This window comes from Miniopterus natalensis, chromosome 8, assembly GCF_054644295.1.
Source record: "Miniopterus natalensis isolate mMinNat1 chromosome 8, mMinNat1.hap1, whole genome shotgun sequence".
NCBI classification, from domain to species: domain Eukaryota; kingdom Metazoa; phylum Chordata; class Mammalia; order Chiroptera; family Miniopteridae; genus Miniopterus; species Miniopterus natalensis.
The window spans coordinates 21,665,219-21,684,193 of record NC_142088.1 but is presented as its reverse complement, the minus strand read 5'-3'; the positions used below and the strand labels follow the sequence as shown (position 1 = coordinate 21,684,193).

The 18,975-nt window shown below is 38.5% G+C and overlaps 1 protein-coding gene across 27 annotated transcripts in view; it reads left to right on the top strand.

Moving 5' to 3' along the window:
* ABI2 (abl interactor 2) overlaps window positions 1-16,704 on the top strand; it is a 70,314-nt gene extending 53,610 nt beyond the window's left edge. For 20 of the 27 annotated variants that reach the window (XM_087819651.1, XM_087819648.1, XM_087819658.1 and 17 more), the window contains 2 exons: window positions 2,803-2,976; window positions 11,936-12,207. In XM_087819651.1, coding sequence (XP_087675777.1) covers window positions 2,803-2,976; window positions 11,936-12,111 — 350 coding nt within the window. In that variant the 3' untranslated portion in view covers window positions 12,112-12,207. Of the gene's footprint in view, window positions 1-2,802; window positions 2,977-11,935; window positions 12,208-12,249 lie in introns of those variants that run through there. The other 7 variants (XM_087819652.1, XM_087819654.1, XM_087819653.1 and 4 more) reach the window with 1 other exon arrangement.
* Window positions 16,705-18,975: the final 2,271 nt, after the last annotated feature.

Genomic DNA, 18,975 nt, shown 5'->3' with positions numbered 1-18,975 from the left:
TGGGCATGGAATCTGAACAAGGGGAATTACATTAATGAAAGATGTAGTGTTGTCAGGCTGAAGTAGCCCATTCATGTCTCATAACAGGGATGGATGGCCTCACCAGTGGGATAGGAATACGTGCACTCTGTTGCTTACGACTCTTGCTCCTTTGGACATGGGCATTGCTGACACTAGAATGTAAGCTCTGTGAGAGCAGGGATTTTTGCCTGTTTTGTTCATGGGCTTTTTCCCCAGCACTTAGGAAAGCATCTGACACAGCAGATACTTTTAGTCCCTCCTTTTTTGTGCTTCCCTAGCTAACTAAATGCCCCCTTTTTATCAACACCTTTATTGTATTTTAACTAATTATAATCCAGTCTTGCTGGACTAAGTGCTCAGTCTTTCTTCCAGGTGCCTTTGCACCTCTACTTGCTAATTTCTGAAAATAGCCTATGTTATTACCACAGTGTGATTGCCTTTCGGGTTATCTTTTCTCATTTCTTTCCATAGTCATATACATTTCTCACCTACAAAATATATGAAAATAAGAAACTTTGTGTATGAGGTGTGCTGTGGTTGATTTTAAAGGCACAGTAGGACTTATACATTCAAATGAACATTGTACTCAAAACATTCACCTTGGAAAGATATATACCTATCTTTTTGGATTATCATCATAGCTTTCAAATACATTATTTTGAAGGTGCTCTGTGGTAACAGATAATCACTCTGTATTAAGGTTGCTGTTTGGAAGAATTCTGGAATTATCTGGAACCAGTTATACTGCGCTAAGTAGGGTAGCTATGATCCTATAAACCCTTCTATGGCCCCCCAAGGCTCTTTGGATGGAGTTCAGACTTGCAAGGCCCTTCCTGCTTAGCCCTCTTCAACCTCCTCATGCCTCTTTTTGCTGAACTTTGGTCAGTTCTTTGAAGGGGCCCTGCTTTCTTACCTTTGCATTCGTTTTTTTCTTTACATCTGACTTGAAATAGCCACCTCCACTCCATCCCACTCCCTAGCCATTAACTCTTACTCATCTTTCAGGTTTCAGAAACCCATGTAAGAGGGTTGGTCTGCTGTATTTTCCATAATGATTTAAAGCACTTGCTGCCCTTAATTATAAACAAAAGTTTGGTTTTCCATGTCTCCAAGACTTTTGCCCACTGCTCTATTCCCAGTGCTGAGCATAATACCTGGCTATAGTAGGCTTCCAGTTGATGTTCGTTGAGTGAATAATGAAACATTACTTTAAAGTTAGTGTATTTATCTCATCCCATAGTACTGTAAGCTTTTAAGATAATAAACATTGGAGTTTCCATTTCTGCTCTTCCACTTCTGTAGGCTTCTTCCAAGATAATCTTGGAAAGCCAGTTTTCACAGCCATAAATTGAGTATTAAAAATACCACTTCCCAAGGTAAAGATTAAATGAAATAATGTAAATTACTAGCAGGATAATTGGAATATTTTAAGTAAAAAATGGCAGCTTTTATTAGTCTTATTAAACTGGCTGTCAGGCAGATATTAGAGAAGGTGAAATGAGCAGTGGCAGCATCTTAGAGTAATTTGGTAATGTAATTTCTCAAGGTGATTGTTTTGAAAGACAGAGTTCTTTTGGATGAATGTTTTTGTGGAATTGGTTAAAGACAATTCCTTTGCCTTATAAATGCAAATAGGATATATTGTTGACTCTTACCCCAACCATATTGAATTTGTTTTAAAGTATATGTTAACATCAGATAGCTATATGCTTTGTTTACTAAAAAACCCCATCAGGACTAAAAGACGTATTTTTAATGGGTAAAGTTTTGAAGTGCATAAGGTGGATAGGTTGATAAGTAGAGTGGCCCTGCAGATGGGAAGAAAATTGGAATTAGGGCAAAGCATGAAGTTGATATGGATAATCTCACCAGGCATCAGTTGTCTTTGAAAATCAGTTGATTTAATCAGTAAGTTTAGATAAAAAATAGAAAGTAAGCAGATTGCTCAGAGAATTTCACGGAAACAATACTGGTACCTCATAAATAAGAATTTGTGCTCTTCATTAAAATTGGACAGTGGATCAGTGCTGCTTTTTAAATTCAGTTTATTTTGTTGAGCTGTGTTCAAGTATGTACCAAGCATTGTAAAAGCTTTGAGTTCCTGAGTTTGGAGGTAATATTTTGGACATTACTATATGTTGATATCTAAGCCGCGGAAGCAGATCTCAGTGAAACCTTTACAATATTTTAAATCATTCTTGGATATTTACCTTGAAGAATTCTGCATCGTAAATTAGTCTGAATTAGTTGATATTCTGTATATGAAAAACCAAAACCAAACAAACACAAACATCTTCATGGATGAAGTTACCCAAAATTGTTTGTGATTTCTGCCTTGCTAATTTGGTAAGATGCTATTTTTTAAAAAATTCATTGAGAAAAAGCAGATTATTAAAATTTCACTCTTCACTGGACTCATTCTAATTTTTTATAAACTAAATATGGTTATACATATCCAAAGTGTTAACATTTCTAATGACCACTCCTTGTTGGATATCATATAAGGCCAAACTATATTGTATTAGCATAAATAGATTCCAGAGGCTCAGTTAATAATTGTTTTGGCTAAACTTTATTCAGCATCTCTAAGCACTAACCTGTGGGGAGGAGAACGGCATGCTTGGAGATTGGAAACATAGTTGGTGGGGGAAGTCTCTTGCACACTCAGGTTTTGAAAGATTATTTTCAAGTCTAGGTTTATGAACGTAGACGCTTAGCTTAGATAAGAAGTATAGAACTTTGCATTAGGTGTAGTTTGTTATCAGCTTGGTACATTCTTAGTTTCAGATACACCACCCCCACCCCCACCTGCGGAAGAACCCGTCTTTGATGAATCCCCCCCTCCGCCTCCTCCCCCAGAAGATTACGAAGAGGAGGAGGCAGCCGTGGTTGAGTACAGTGACCCTTACGCGGAAGAGGACCCGCCGTGGGCGCCAAGGTCTTACTTGGAAAAGGGTAAGTTTCAGAGGGCTGCTGGAGGGATGGGAAGAAAGCTACACGTGGACGTGAAATTCACTGGTACTGAAGAAAATTGTTTTGTTTTTTTACTGGTAAGCAAAATTTTGCTTGTATTACATGTATATTCTTATTTAATTTACAAGTTTTAAGGTTTTGAAAGTCATGCTAGTAAAATTCTGTGACTATTTTGTTAATCCTCACCCAAGGATACTTTTTCCATTGATTTATTTTTAGGGAGAATGAAAGGGAGGGAGGAAGGGGAAAGAGAGGGAGAGAGAGAGAAAGAGAGAGAGAAAGAAGGAAAGAAACACTGATGTGAGAGAGAGACACCAATCAGTTGCCTCCCGCATGTGCCCTGACTGGGGCCAGAAATCGAACCCTCAACCCTTTGGTGCGCGGGCCGATACATAACCACTGAGCCACATCGGCTAGGACTATTTGATTTTTTTATTGATGGTATGTGTTGTTCCCATTGAACATGCTCTTTATGAATGGTTTCTGTAAGACAAAAATTAAAAAAGGGTTTTTCTAGAATGACTCAGGAAGAGGATGATTTTTCCAAACTATTAGTTATTCCTGCCCCCATGGTTTATAAAGCATTCTTCGTGGCATCTTATATCAGATATTTCAGTTTAAGTATCTCCATATGAAACTTCCTTCCAAAGAATAATGGTTTCTCAGTTTCTTTACAAGGTAGTGTTGGGCATTTCTTTTATTAAAAAGTTTCTTTGAATATATTAGCTAACCATGCCATGGTACTTTTGGGACCAAGCTTCAAAATCTTCTCAGTACTAATCAGCTCAGAAAAAAAAGTGTGCTGTCTTGCACAGAGTTTTCTATTAAGGAAATTAAAGCTATTCACTGGGTCTGAAAACTGACCACACATTTCAATCATCTGGGGAACTTACATTAAGAAATGGTAGACTTCCATTTCTAGTCAAAATAGAGCAACAGTAATCAGATTTACCCTCTCTCCTAAAACAGGAATCCAGAAAAAAATATTAAAAATAAAGGTTTTGAGACACTAGACAACAGTCATTGGTGGAATATGACCCAGAGAGAAGGAACTCAAGGTGAGCCTGTGATTGTCCTGGATTGCTACCCAGAGGCATTTTCCAGGCCATAGCGCGAGGAGGTGGAACCCAGAGGCTGTGTGTTTCATTGCCTAGAGAAGATAGATGTCAGAGTTTTTGGAGGCTACAGAGAAGAGGTAGTCACACAAGGACAGAGTTCTGGAGATCTCCAGAAGGGTCCCCTTGAGTCTTTGACTGAGTAGTGATTTGTACATGTGTGTGAAGAAACTACCTGATATTGGAGAAAGAAAACCAGAAAGGAGTAAGCAGAAAAATTACTGGAAATGACACAGGCCTGGAAATAGTTCATGTTCCCAAACCAGTTAAGAGTAGAAAGACTTGTCATACACAAGGCATTGAGAAGAGGCCTCAAAAGTCTGTCTCCTTAGGCCCCATAATATCAGTGGGAGTGGATAATCAACATTCGCCCCTGGAGTTGATGGAGTCTTACCCTCCTTCCTGTGCAATCCTGGGCCTCTGAAGGGAAACCTCCATTCCAGTCACCCAGAAGACAGCTCTAGTAAGATAGTGAAAATATCTTACATGAGCTCCAGTGGTCACCATTCTTCCTCCTGCCCGTTGGTATCTCTGGACCCAGAAAACAAGTTGGGACCCTCAGTTTCCCACAGGCACTTGCAGTTACCCCTGGACAATTCCTTTGGCAGTCATCACTCCCTGAAAACTCATTGTACATTAAATCATCTTGTTTTACTGTTGTCTCTCAAGCCCACTAGACCCATGTGAGTGGGGATGGGGTCCTTGTCAGGTTTGGTATGCTTTTCATTTCCATTGCTCAAGTACCTAGAATAATGCAGGAGCTTAATAAATGTTAGGTGGATTGGGGCGGGGGGGGGGGGTCTGTCCTCTTAGTAGTGGGCCCAAATTAGCCCAAGACTAAAGTTTGCTCTGGGCTGCCCTAACATGCTTACATGCAAACCTTTGAAAGCATCCAAATGATTTCAAGTAACTTAACTGAGCTCCAGGACAAAATGTAACACTGTTCAACAAAATCCAGTGCACTAAAATGTCAGAATCACAGTGTCCAACAGCCATTCAAAAATTACAAGGCATGTAAATAAGCAGGAACATATAACTAACAGAAAAGTCAGTCAGTGGAAAAAGACCCAGAAATTACCGAGATGATGGAATTACCATACAAGGGTGTTATATATAGCTATTATAAATGCCACATGTGTTCAAGAAGGTAAAGGAAAACATGAACACGAGAGAGAACTGGAATACACACACATACATACACACACTTTTTTTTTTTTTTAAAGAGAAAAACCCACATAGAATTTCTGGAGATGAAAAATACAGTATCTGAAGTGACTCTTCAGAAGAAAAGATCAGCAACTTTGATGATATGACAATAGAAACTATGCAAAATGAAGCATGGAGAAGAAACAAAATCTAAACACAGCAACAGATATGTGGATAATATCAAATAGTCTTTGTTTGCAGAAGATAAGATCTCATGTAGAAAATTCTAGCAATCTACAAAAAGCTGGTAGAGCTAAAAAGTGACTTAGCAGGATTACAGGCTACAAGATCAGTGTATAAAATTAATTGCATTTTTATATGCTAGCAACAAGCAACTGGAGATTGAAATTTATAAAACAACTTTTTTAATAGCATAAAATATTAAATACTTAGGGATAAACAGAATGAAATGTAAGAAAGACCTGCATGATGAAAACTAAAACATTAAGAAAAATTGATAAAGGCCTTAAATAGAGAACTGTATTATGCTCTTCGATCATTATTAAGAGACTGGTTTTCCCCAAATTGATCTATAAATTGAATGCAATCCCAATAAAAGTTCCAGAAGTAAGTCTTACAGAAATTGACAAGAGGATTCTAAAAATTACGTGGGAATGCAAAAGACCTAGTATAGTCAAAACAATTTGAAAAGAAGTCTAATATTGGAGGATTTAAACTACCTGACTTCAGAGTTCTAGTGGAAAGCCACAGTACTCAAGACAGTGTGGTGCTGGTGTAAGTATAGGAATATAAATCAGTGGGATAAAATATAGAATCCAGAAATAAGGTGCACATAAATTGTTTGACAAAGGTGCCAAGGTAATTCTTCGGAAAGGATAGTGTTTTCAGCAAATAGTGTTGGAACAATTGGATATCCATATGTAGAACATGAACTTCCGCTACCTCACAGTACACATGAATTAATTTGAAATGTATTTTAGATCTGAATGTAAAACCTAAACTGTAAAACAAGGGGAATGTAGGAGAAAAAACTTTTATGTTCTGCGGTTGGGGAAAAAAAAAAAAGTCTTGTAGAGACCACATAAAAAACATGAAGCTTAAAAGAAAAATGATGAATTGAATTTCATGAATTGCAAATAAGCACATGAAAAGATGCTCAGTGTTATTAGTCATTAGGGAAATGCAAATTAAAGCCACTGTGAACCAAACTCAGTACCACTACACACAGTACCTCTAGAATGGCTACAATTAAAAACATTGATAACACCAAATGTTAAGAGAAAATGTGGTGAAACGAGCTCTTATACATTGCTGGTAATGCAACATGTTTCAGTCACTTTGGAAAACAGTTGGCAGTTTCTTATGAAGTCGGACATACCCCTGCCAGCTGATCTGGCAGTTCCTTCCTATGGTGTTTACTTAAGAGGAATGAGGATGTGTGTTCACACAAAGACTTAAATTTAAATGTTCATAGCTGCTTTATTCGTAATAGCCAAAAACTGGAAATGACACAAGTGTTTTTTAATTGGTTAATAAACAAATTGTGGGATATCCATCTATTTAGTGAAATATTGCTCAGCAGTGAGAAGGAACAAACTACTGTTATAAGCAATAATATGGACGGTTTTCCAGTGTTACACTGATGAAAGAACCAGACTTCCAGAAAAAGACTCTTACTTTATGACTCCATATAAATGAAATCTAGAAGATCAATGGTTTTTGGGGACCAGTACTGGTGGGTGAAGGAATTTACACATGAGCATAAGGAAATTTGGGGGTGATGGGCATGCGGTATGTGACCATTGTGGTGGTCATTATACATTTGTCATGTATACAGGTGCATACATTTGTCAGAGCTCACTGAACTCTCAATTAAATGCTTTTGTTTTGTGTCTAAATTAATACCTCCAGTACCTCACTAAAGCTGTTTTTTTTTGTTTTTTTAAATGTATCTTTATTGATTTCAGAGAGAGGAAAGGAGAGGGAGAGAGAGAGGTAGAAACATCAATGATGAGAGAGTCATTGATCGGCTGCAGCCCACAACCCGGGCATGTGCCTCGACTAGGAATCGAACCCTGATTGCCTGGATCCTAGGTCGACGCTCAACCACTGAGCTATATCTGGCTGGGCACTAAAGCTGTTTTTAAGGGGGAAGATACGAGCCCAAGGTACTTCCCTAGGATGTGGCCTTAGGCATTGACATGTTTTATGAACTCTGTAGCTGATTTTAATACTGTCCTAGACAAAGCCGTGAAAAACTACCTCAGTTGTTCCTTAAGAGAAAAGCACAGTGAAATTCTGCTTTCTAAAAAGTGACTCTTTAGTGAACATGTGAAAATCTGGAGAGATTTGTAAGAGGAAAGTAAGTTTGTTTTGAGTCCAAGTAACTCTTTAAAATTTTAAAGAATATGCCTTAATTGTTCCCCAAGATGTTTTTCAAGGTTTGGTTTGTTTCTGGTAAGTTCAGGTCTTTCAAAACATGAAAACCAAAAGCTCTTCCTTGCCCTTTCTAGCAAAACAAAAACATAACCGTGTTCAGCTTCTGATTGCTTTTTTGTTTGCGTGTGTGTGAATGTTAAGGTTGCTACCTAACGACTCATTTTGCTATCTTAGACCTTAGTACCTGGTTCTTAACCCTGCCTGCACATTAGAGTCACCTAGGGAGTGTGCAGCATGTCTGCACCTGCAGACCTGTTAAATCAGAATCGATGTGGGACTGCATCAGAATTTTTAGAAGTTCCTCAGGTAATTCCAAGATTGAGAACCACTGCCATGGGAAAAGGTTTTATCTTAACCCTTACTGCCCATACTAGCCAAAAGGAGAATATATATATGTAGTATCTTGATTTAACTTGGGTAGAAAATATATTTTCATGTATTATGTGCCTGGCATAATGTAAGACAGTTTCCCTACCTTGCAAACTAGGAAATGAGGTTCAAAAATAATTTTTATAGAATATAACAGAAAATGTTAGTGTTAGAGAAAAGGCAGTACATCAGAATAGTTACTAATGATAAAAGAAGCTAACATTTATATGGACTGTTTACCATATACAAGGCCCTGGGCTATGTGTTGGGTGTGCATTGCCTCATTCAATAGAGCAATGCTTTGAAGTGTTAGCACTATTATAGTTCCCATTATACAGTTGAGTAAAAAGTTTAGGAAAGTTAAGTATGTTCTGTGAACTAATAACTGGTAGAGCCGGGATTTGAATTAGGTGGTATGACTGACTCGAGCACACATACTTAACTATTCCTAAGCTGGAGCTTTGGCAGACCTGGGATTGATGTGCTATACAGTTTACTAGCATTAAATTCTATCCCTTCCTTCCATCAAGCCATCCGTTCTTGTATTCTTCCAGCTCAGTGATATAACTTCTTGGTGGAAGTATCAGCAATGTATGGTAAATTACCAGATAACATTTCTGTTCTCACCAGACTATGACAGTTTGTCTTGTTCATCTGTATATCTCTCAATCAGCATGGATGCTCCAGTAATGATTGTCAAAAATGAGTAGTTCCATTAATTCTATCTGGGGATTCCATAAAGCTGCTCAGAGGACATGGAGTTTGTGATGTGCCCTGAATAATGAGCAGTTTCCCAGGCAGAGGAAGTCCTCGGAGTGAAGGGGCATGGCTGTGTGGGGCACGTGAGTAGTACAAGAGGACATGGGTGGGTTGTAGGGAGAGAGTGGCTGGGGTATGAGTGTAAGAAGTTGTCATTGGTGACGGAAGGCCTTGAATACCACGCTGAGGTGTTGGGGTCTTTTTCCCTTTGTAAAAATCCAATGGTAGAAAGAAAATTGGGCAAGATTTTTAAGCAGGTTAATAAGTAGTTCCCATGTACTTACGGCCTAACTTTTTTTTTTATTATTAAAAATATATCTTTAGTGATTTCAGAGAGAGGAAAAGAGAGGGAGAGACAGAGATAGAAACATCAATGATGAGAGAGTCATTGATCGAGCCCACAACCCGGGCATGTGCCCTGACCGGGAATCGAACCCCAATCCCCTGGATCCTAGGTCGATGCTCAACCGCTGAGCCACGCCCGGCCGGGCCAGCCTAACTTTTTTTTAACTTACCTGATAATAGCGTAGAGTATGTTAGAAAGGAAAGTAGGGCCCTGGCTGGTGGGGTTCAGTTGGTTGGAGCTTCATCTCGTACATTTTCGATTCCTGGTCAGGGCACATACCCAGGTTGCGGGTTTTATCCCTGGTTGGGGCATGTGCGGGAGGCAACCGATCAGTTTCTCTGTCACATCATTGTTTCTCTCTCTTTCTCTCATCCCCTTCCATTCTCTAAAATCAATAAAAAAGGAAAGTAGGAGTTGGGAAGACCAGATTGGATACCTTTCTAAGGATGAAATGAAGGCCTCACCTAAGGCAGTGCTGAAAACCTTTTTCACATTAGTCAGTGCAGATGGAAGGATTTCTTCATGTGGCACTGTCACTCTCAACTTCTTCAGAGTTACTTGCCAAAAATCAAATAATGCCTTTTTTTAAAAATTAAAAAAATATATACATTGATTTCAGAGAGAGGAAGAGAGAGGGAGAGAGAGAGAGATAGAAACGTCAATGATGAGAGAGTCATTGATCGGTTGCCTCCTGCACAGCCCCTACTGGGGATCGAGCTGGCAACCCAGGCAGGTGCCCTGACTGGGAATCAAACCAGGATCTCGTGGATCCTAGGTCGATGCTCAACTGCTGAGCCATGTGGGCCTGGCATAATGCTCTATCTTTAAAAAAGTTTTATGATATTTTGGCTGGTAACTCTATTAAAGTCTTTTTTTAAATATATCTTTATTTCAGAGAGAGGAAAGGAGAGGGGGAGAGAGAGATAGAAACATCAATGATGAGAGAGTCATTGATCAGCTGCAGCCTGCGACCCGGGCATGTGCCCTGACCGGGAATTGAACCCTGATCTCCTGGATCCTAGGTCAATGCTTAACCGCTGAGCCACACCCGGCCGGGCATAAAGTCTTAATTTTTGTTAAAAGCAAAGGAATGGAGCCACCTAACTTTAACTTGCAAAAGGTTGGGTTATTCTGTGGGGTAATTATCCTTCTCAACACACCAGTATTTTGAATTGTTTCTTTGGCACCCAGAGGCGTTTTGTGCTTTAAGACAGTGCACCACTATACTTTACTTAATAGACAGGAAATGAGAGCTTTTGTGACTGATGCCTGACTGAAGGTATCATCTCAGGCAGATCAGGTTTTGGAAGCAGTATTTATAAAATTTGGGACTCTAGAAGGAGTTTCCCCAAATCATCTGTCCTTCATACTGATTAGAAAGTCTTCAGGTACTCCCTGCGTTATGTATATTCCAGTGTCAAGACTGCGGCACCGACAGGCAGTGATTGTGACCATCGGGAAGTGTTGGGTTTGAGAGCTGTAGGAGGCAGGATTAACAGGATTTGGGGACATCCTCTTTTGAATCGCTTTTCAATGGGTTTGCATTTTGGTGAGCATCAAGAATGTTATCAACTAAAAGAGATGCTAAAAAATATTAGGTCGACCAGAACAGTAAATACTTTACATATTTTGTTTTCTTTTACATTTATAGTTAAACTTGTATGTCATTTAATTATATATTTGTGTTTAGGGATTTGGTTATATTTTGAGAAATACACACTAACTTCCTCTTAAGCTGCTCTGAAGTATTTTCTGACATCCTTAACAGGTCACTATAATGGCAAATACTCATAGTTTAACAAAGCCATTTAATTTTACTGAAGCAGGCCAGAAACACAAATGAACTGGGGCAAGTCGCACTATATTGAAAATTCCTGTTGTTTCATTTCTTGTTTATGTGAGGTTCAAAGTTGCATGAGAAACTAAAGTCAGTATATGGTTCTCAGAATGATGGATAGATGGAGATTGTTGTTGAGTGAAATTCTGAGTGATCTTTTTACAAAAAAAACAAATATTCAAGTGGATTTGAGCAAGTAGGCTATGCCAATTTAACTGAACTGTTGAGGTAGATGTAACACTTAGGAACCAGAAGCTGTCCCAGGTAACAAATTGGTTACCAAATTGTTTAAGCAGTGAAAATCTCAGGAGAGCTTACAGATATCTTGGTTTTCATAACACTTTTAGTGTATTACAGGAATGTGTTAAATTGGTAGCATAATACAGCATGTGTTTTTGAAAGACTATATATATAGTGGATTCCCATCATTTGCACATAAAACCTGTGGGAATCCAACCATTTTCCTCCTCTGAATAAGCATGGGCTCCAGAAAATGAGATGTAAATCTGCTTGCTGCTCCTTTAGTCTGTCTCTTTTTCTCACTTGCCTCTCATAGTGTATCTCCCTGCACTAGTGTAATTCTAATGTTTAAAGATGTTTTTACACAACACAGTCATTTTTCCCCGATTCAGGGATTGTGTCTCTCTCTTCTGTGAGGTATTTTCCAGTAGGCTGCTGGAGGGTAATTTTACTGACTTTTTGCCATTTATACTGTTTGGAACTAACCTCCCCAAGGAGGTGGGATCCCATTCTACAGGACAGGGTGTTAGGAAAAAAAAAGTTTTTGGCCTATGTTTAGGAAATCACTGTTTGAAGTGCTGTAGACATTGGGAAAGGATGGCTATTCATTGATCTGGTTCTCTCTTTGGAGGAATGTTATTTTTCACATCCTATTTTTTCCCCCTCTAGTTGTGGCAATTTATGATTATACAAAAGACAAGGAAGACGAGCTGTCCTTTCAGGAAGGAGCCATCATTTATGTCATCAAGAAGAACGACGATGGTTGGTACGAGGGGGTTATGAATGGAGTGACTGGGCTCTTCCCTGGGAATTATGTCGAGTCCATCATGCATTATTCTGAGTAAGCTCAGTGGGCTGTGTCCCGCACAGGAGTAGTCAGGATCTCCCAGATTGTCACAAGACCCTGGGATTCACCTCCAGGGAAGTGAATGAAGGATACAAATGATAAAAACTACTTACGTTTTTTCCGGTTTACCCCCCAGTATTAAAACAAAAAAACAAGCCGAGTGTGAACAAATGGATCTTTCTGTCATCATTTGTACTATGCTAAGCTGTCTGGATTGAAATAAAGTGACCATTTCTGAATGTGTCGGAGGTATAACAGCATAACTATGTAAAACAAATCAGGTTAAGACTGATTCAGAACAAAATCTGGGATCTTTCTCAGGAATACTGTACACCCGTGGGATTTCTCTTGCAGAATCTGTGGCATTGGATGGTCTTCAGTGCCTGTGCTAAAGGTTAGCCTTGTGGTTTACTGCGTACCCCACTTTTTTCCACCTGTATGAGGAGGGAACCGATATTTGAATACCATACTTAACCATTTTTAGTTATTTCAGGTGGCTCATTTCCTCTCACACTGTAAGTTCTGCATTCTCTCAGCACTTGTGTGCACCAGAGTGAAGGCTGAACTGACTTGCATCCCATCATGTTTCTCAGTTTGTAGATGATGAAATGAGTCTCCCAACATTCTGAGGGTGGTTGACAATTGCCAGTGTGATTTTAATGTGCTGCTGCAGCATGAGACTGCATTGCCATTAAGGGCCATTACCCAGATGTGTGAAGCACGGTAGCCCGGCTCACGCTGAAGCAGGTGGGTGAAGCTGGTGTGAAGGTTCTGTAAGGTTCTGAAGAGATTTGACGTAGAAATGCGCTGCCTTAGGTGCTGGTTTGAGGATGATGATTTTGGAATTCAGACCAACTATTTCTTTACTGATTTCACTATTGAGAAAAACATTCTTTTTGGGAAAATAGTTATTTTCAAGTTTCTTGACAGCTACTGGGAATAAAAGGCTTGCTACTGTAATCTTGGAGTGATATTAGTGGCCAGTGTTAGCTCCTGCTGAGTTGTCTACTCACTGAGCTCTACAAAAGGGAAATACTCTCCTGATTTTGTGGTTGGCCTCTGAAGTAGCATCCTTTGGTACGAATTTGAACTTTGTATCTCAGCCTAAGAATAGTGGGATAAGGCCAAATAGATATCCAATTACATATATTAAAAACTGATAGAACTTTGAGAGAAACAGTATATTTTATCTGCCCAACTATAGCTTCAAGTTCAGTGGAGTTTGTGAGTCAGATGGCTTTAATCACTTCTGTGGTCAATATAAGAAATGTTCTAAAAATCCAGGAGGGCTTTGCTGCTCAGCAGGTGAATACTTAGTGATGAACTAGCTTATGTCAAGGCCCAAAGCTGTCATGGGTTCTTCCCAGTTCCAGTGACTTGGCCAGAAGAGAGCTTTGCCAGGTGACCTCCCTGAGCTGCGTCAAAGGGGAGGGGCAATAGCTGCATATACAGTTGACCCTTGAACAACACAGGTTTGAACTGCACGGGCCCACTTACACTGGGGTTCAATAAATGTATAGTCAGCCCTCCATATCCCTGGATTCTGCATCTGCATATTCAACTAGTTATGATCGAAAACAGAATTTTCAGTCTGCAGTTGGTACCCACAGATGTGGAAGACAAACTGTGTGCAGTTTTATACCAGTTTGCCTAAGGGGCTTCAACATCCAAGGATTTTGTTTGTGTGTATGTGTGTGTGGGGGGGTCCTGGAACCAGTCCCCCACAGATACAGAGAGCTGACTGTAGTAAGTGTGAGTCAAAAGTTATAGGTGGATTTTCAATTACACGGGTCCTGTGTTGCTCAAGGGTCAACTGTATTTGACATGTAAGCCTTGAACATGAGGTAGTGTAGATAGCGGAACTTGATTGAAAAGTGAATGTGTAGTAGTGTGAGGGAATTCAGATGGTGTAGGCAGAACATTCCACCTGTGAATCTATCTGAGCACAGAACTTCATCACCATTTAACTGAGACCCAGATATACAGCTCCCTCGTCAAGACTCCGTGTCGTAAAGCTGCAAGTTCTTCCCCTGCCCTCCCCCAACATGTTGCAAGTCAGCTATTTTGCTTTTAGCTCTCTTCAACCCTTTGAATTCAGCTTTGCTGCCATGCCTATGTGAGGTCATCTCAACATCCTTTATTCCGTTTTCCTTTAAAGCAATGGTCCTGAGTGTCCGAGCCATCAGTTTTGTTATGGACCCAACCTAGACTATACTTGGATAGGTTAAACTCTTAGTGTTGGTGTATAACTAGGAAAACTTTTAAAATGAGATATTCTAGTTATTTATTTCAATACCTTTTTGCTGAGAAAACTTAGTGGATTTAATAAGAGGGTAATTTGAAATTCAACAAATAGTTCCATAGCTCATACCAACGGCAGACTGTGCAACAAGAGTTGGTGACGGTCGGCTTGCCTGTTGGGTTGGGGAGTGCAGAGGACACTGGTGGTGATGAAGACCTGTAGCAGGGGGAATCCATGGGTTAGCTAACTTTTTTCTATATTATTTAGTACTAATGTGAGTGATTTTTTGTTTTAAAAACACATTGGATTTTCTGCATACTTTAAATTTTTGTACAGTTTTGAATTCTATATATTGTCTTGGAAAGATACTATGTAATGATGGGCCAGGCCTACCGTAATGGGAGACTTTTAATATATGTAATATTTCATAGATTGCATGCTATTAATAGTTTGTGAGGGTAGTATTTGTTTTATTGTAAGTTTCCCCATTTATCTTTTTATAAACGAGATGAGACGGTGGGCAGTAGGAATTCCAAATGAATGTAGAAACCTTACATGCTACATAATATTGTGGCATATAGAATCCAAGTCTCAATCTGCTGACCAGTAAGCAACCAGATCAGGATAGAATCTAATGGGGGAGGGATTTTTTTCCTTCTGAAATGTTCCTTTTTTACTTGCTGGACACTCCCTATTTCCTTACGAGTTGTTCTTCCTTTTTTTGTCACTCCTTTTTATTTATTTATTTTTTTGGTATAACTGTTTGAAAGGCCATGGTGGTATGAATGAAAATACTCTTGTCACTGACCTAGCCAAGGCAGTAAATCTGAATAAGTATCAACGTGTCAAAAATCTTAAGAGATTCAGCCTGCTGTGTTTGAAATAAATATCTTTTCTTGTTCAGTATTTTCTATCTTTTGGCTTTTTGCTTTCTGTCTCCCTCAGGGGCACCAATAGGGTTGGCAAGGGCCTGCTACTTCTCTATTCCTAGAAGTCGCTAGGTGAGACGTTTTATTCCTCCCTTCCCCTTCCCGCTTCCGTTGATTACCCAGCTAGAATGTCCTTCATCTTCACAGGGATTTCTGTAACGGAGCTATTCTCCTTGGCAGTCTTAGGTTGAAGATGATTAATTTAGAGACATCAAAATGATGGTAGTTTGCTTTTATCCTTTTGTGTTCATTTTCTTTTAACAGGTGACCTTTCTGCATTAGGAACTATTTTCTAATTTTTATTCTTTTCTTGCTCGGTGGAGAGAGCAAGGCCACCTTTCCCCTTGAAAAGGATTTGATGGAAGAATTGGCAGGTGACTGCCAAATCTCTGAAAGAATGGGGATCTGAATCACTTCCGAACTACTTGGTCCAGGAACTCTTGATTGGTGGTAATTTCCCTCACATGATTTACTTAGGATCATAGAATTTGAAAGCCAGATGAAATTTTAGTTCAGACACATTTCACTGACGAGGTTATGTTTCAGACAACAGCTAATTAGTAACGGTAAAGTCGGACTCAGTGCTACTTGTTACTCTTTCTACAAGTGTCTTAATTGAATGTGCTGTTTCTTTAAAAATTAAGAGTTCTCCTTGATGTCTTCAGGAAGATACTTGAAAAGCTATGCTGTTTCAATAAATACCAGAGTATTATTTAAACTAAACTTGTTTAAAGGAGTATACTAAGTGCGACCTTAATTATTGAAAAATCTTCATTTTTAACCCTTCTAAAACTATACTTGGTACAAACGGCCTTTTCCACTAGGTGTACGCAGCAGAAACATTTCAGCACTGGTAGGAGCCCAGCACACAGCCTTATTTGAGAGCCTTACAAAACAGTGAAACGGAGGCGCGGCACTCATCACCTTAGGTTTACTTTATGCTGATCTTGTTCCTGCTTCTCACTCAGAATCGCATAGTTCTTATTAAAAAACTGACAAATGACCTTGCTAAAGATCTTGAGATTTTTTTGTAAAAAACCCCCCAAAACCAAAAAGCTTATTTTCACATTAAAATGGAAATGTCTTTTACAACTTTGGAATTCTGTGAAAAAGCAGTTTTTATCATATTTTGTGTCCCTGCATCTTTTTTTCTTAACAACAAAATGGTTTACAAAAAGAATGTAAACGATTTGTGATCTGGCCAGTTGTACTTTTAGCTCCCAGAGAGAGGGCTGGTGTTCTGAGTAAAAACCACACAGGAAAACTTTGAGGGAGCACTCTGTTGCCAGTAATGTTTCTAGTGTGTGCCATTAAATCACCTCCATGAGTGGGGGAGCATCCACTTTTTAATTTTGAAACTGTATTTGGAATTGTTGCTGTGTACTAAGAACTTGACCTAAATAAAATTCCACAAAGTGTATCTAAGTGTCTTGTGAATATATTTATGCAAGTAACCTCTTTTCTCTCTGTTGCTCAAAACCAGTAGCTTCTTTTTATTATGTCTTAAAAACTTCAAATATTTAAAATGTTGAGCCTTAAATCAATTTTCATCTCTCTGAAATTTCTTCAGGACAGCTGTTTATTAAATAGTTATTTTCTATCACTATTTTTGCTGTAAGTGAACCTGGAGTTTTCTGATCACTTTTCCCCAAATACATGTAATTCTTTTAATATAAAAAGGAGAGCTTCTATTTTTTACCCTAGTTTCAGTGAATGATAAAGTGATCTGTAAATACATACCTTCACATAGCAGTCCACATAATTGTGATATCAAATTGTGATCCTTGAACAAAAAGGATGCCTTTGTAGTAGTTTGTACTTCTGTTTAAAGAAAAAACATTTAATAACCAAAGCTCCCTAGTTTGTTTAATTTCACACTTAATTTGTTCTTAACTGCACCAACCTATTTTGAGTACCCCAGCGTAAATAGCAAGAACAGGTTCTTAATGGTGCCGATCCGCAAACAGTAAAGTCAAGTCCCCATGTTTAAACGAAATCTATGTATTATTTTTATTAAGGATTGGGTTGGCTGACATAGTGAAAACATGTAACTGGAAAAATGAATTTACACTGACTGTATGACTACTGTCCTAAGCCATTACAATACTTCACTGACAGTAACTGGCAAGAGTAACTTGGAAAATAACTTAATCCAGCAGTAGGACAAAAACATCGTCAGTAGTACTGAATATATCTCTCTCATATATATATCTATATATATATCTATATATATAGGTTTGCACAATCAGGGAGCAAGGCACATGATGAAATGAGAGCGTACATTTAAACACAAGAAAATAACAGCAACAAAGCTGAAAAAAAAATTGTAACTTCATCTTTACCGAGCTGTGCATAATCCTTTGAATAATGTCCTCTATTGGGTACTTTATAATGCAGTTCCTTTTGTTGTCTTTGTCATGCTTTTTAAAAGTACATTCCTACATTGTATCTATTTACTTATTTATAGCAAAGCTTCCCACAGCCTACATGTCAATGTGAGCCTTGACTTAATTTTTTAAAGAAATGGGAAGAGAGGGAGGCAATCCCAGTTAAATTATGTGCAATTTTCCTTTAAAATAGTAAACAACTGTTTTTACACCATTTAGCACAAGCTAATGACATTTTATTTTAAATGTACATTTCTATAAAAGGAGTTCACTAGAGGCTGATAATAAAATTAAGCAAAATCATTTGAAACATTCCAGTTAATGCTTATTTTCTAGGAGCAATTATTTACAAGAAAAAATAAAGGAGACGGCAGTCATGGAAAATGGCAGTTTTTGGTATTAGGTTACAATAAATTTAACAATGGACAGTTCCCAAAAAGATTTTTTTTTCCTTTAAGTGCTGCAAGCATATTCTGTCTATGAAGAGGTTGAGGCTTCAACATTTATGAGCTTGGTATTAACAGCCATCTATGATCAACATACGCACTTCTGAACTTTGCTATCTTTTAACTAAGTAGTGTTCCATGTCACCAACTCAACCCACTTCTCTCAGTGTCTTTGGTAGAAAGCAGCCAGGCCTCGTTTAGGCAGATGGAGCCATCTCGTGAGTCACTTTTTCTACTTTTGCGTAAACTAGAAATACCTTTCTTTCACTAGCACCTTAGTTTGCTTGTTACACTTTTTTAAATGCTATTCTCTTCCCAAAGAGTTCAAGGCACTGGGGATTAGAGCAGATACTGTTTTCTCTTCAAAATGGTTTATGACTTGAACAAGCAAAGAGCAAACCAATTGGAGATTTTTTCCTTCAAGTGTTTATCAAGTATACGGTTTGCTTATTTTTATTTAGCAAGTTTATTTTACAGCTAAATATCAGATTTCTTTTACATATAGACCTTCCAAGGATACAACAGAGCATTTGTTTAAGGGATGGACTGGTAAGGTGTAGAAATGTACTTCTCTTGAATTTTTAAAGGAAAATAAATCTTAAAAGGTAGTGGGATATTTAATTTTGTTCTACTTGCATCTCTGTAGATCAAATCTCAACTTTGAGTAGTCATATCCCTACAGGGTCAGGGATATCCTGTTATATACAAAAATGTAAAAGTGTATAAAACGAAGTGCAAAAGTTATTTGCAACCGAAAATGATTTTTAGAGAGAGAATCCTCTCATCAAATGTATGAATCCAAATTACTTCCTATTTCATTTAAAGCAAGTCAGGGTCATTCAGATTTACTTGGTCTAT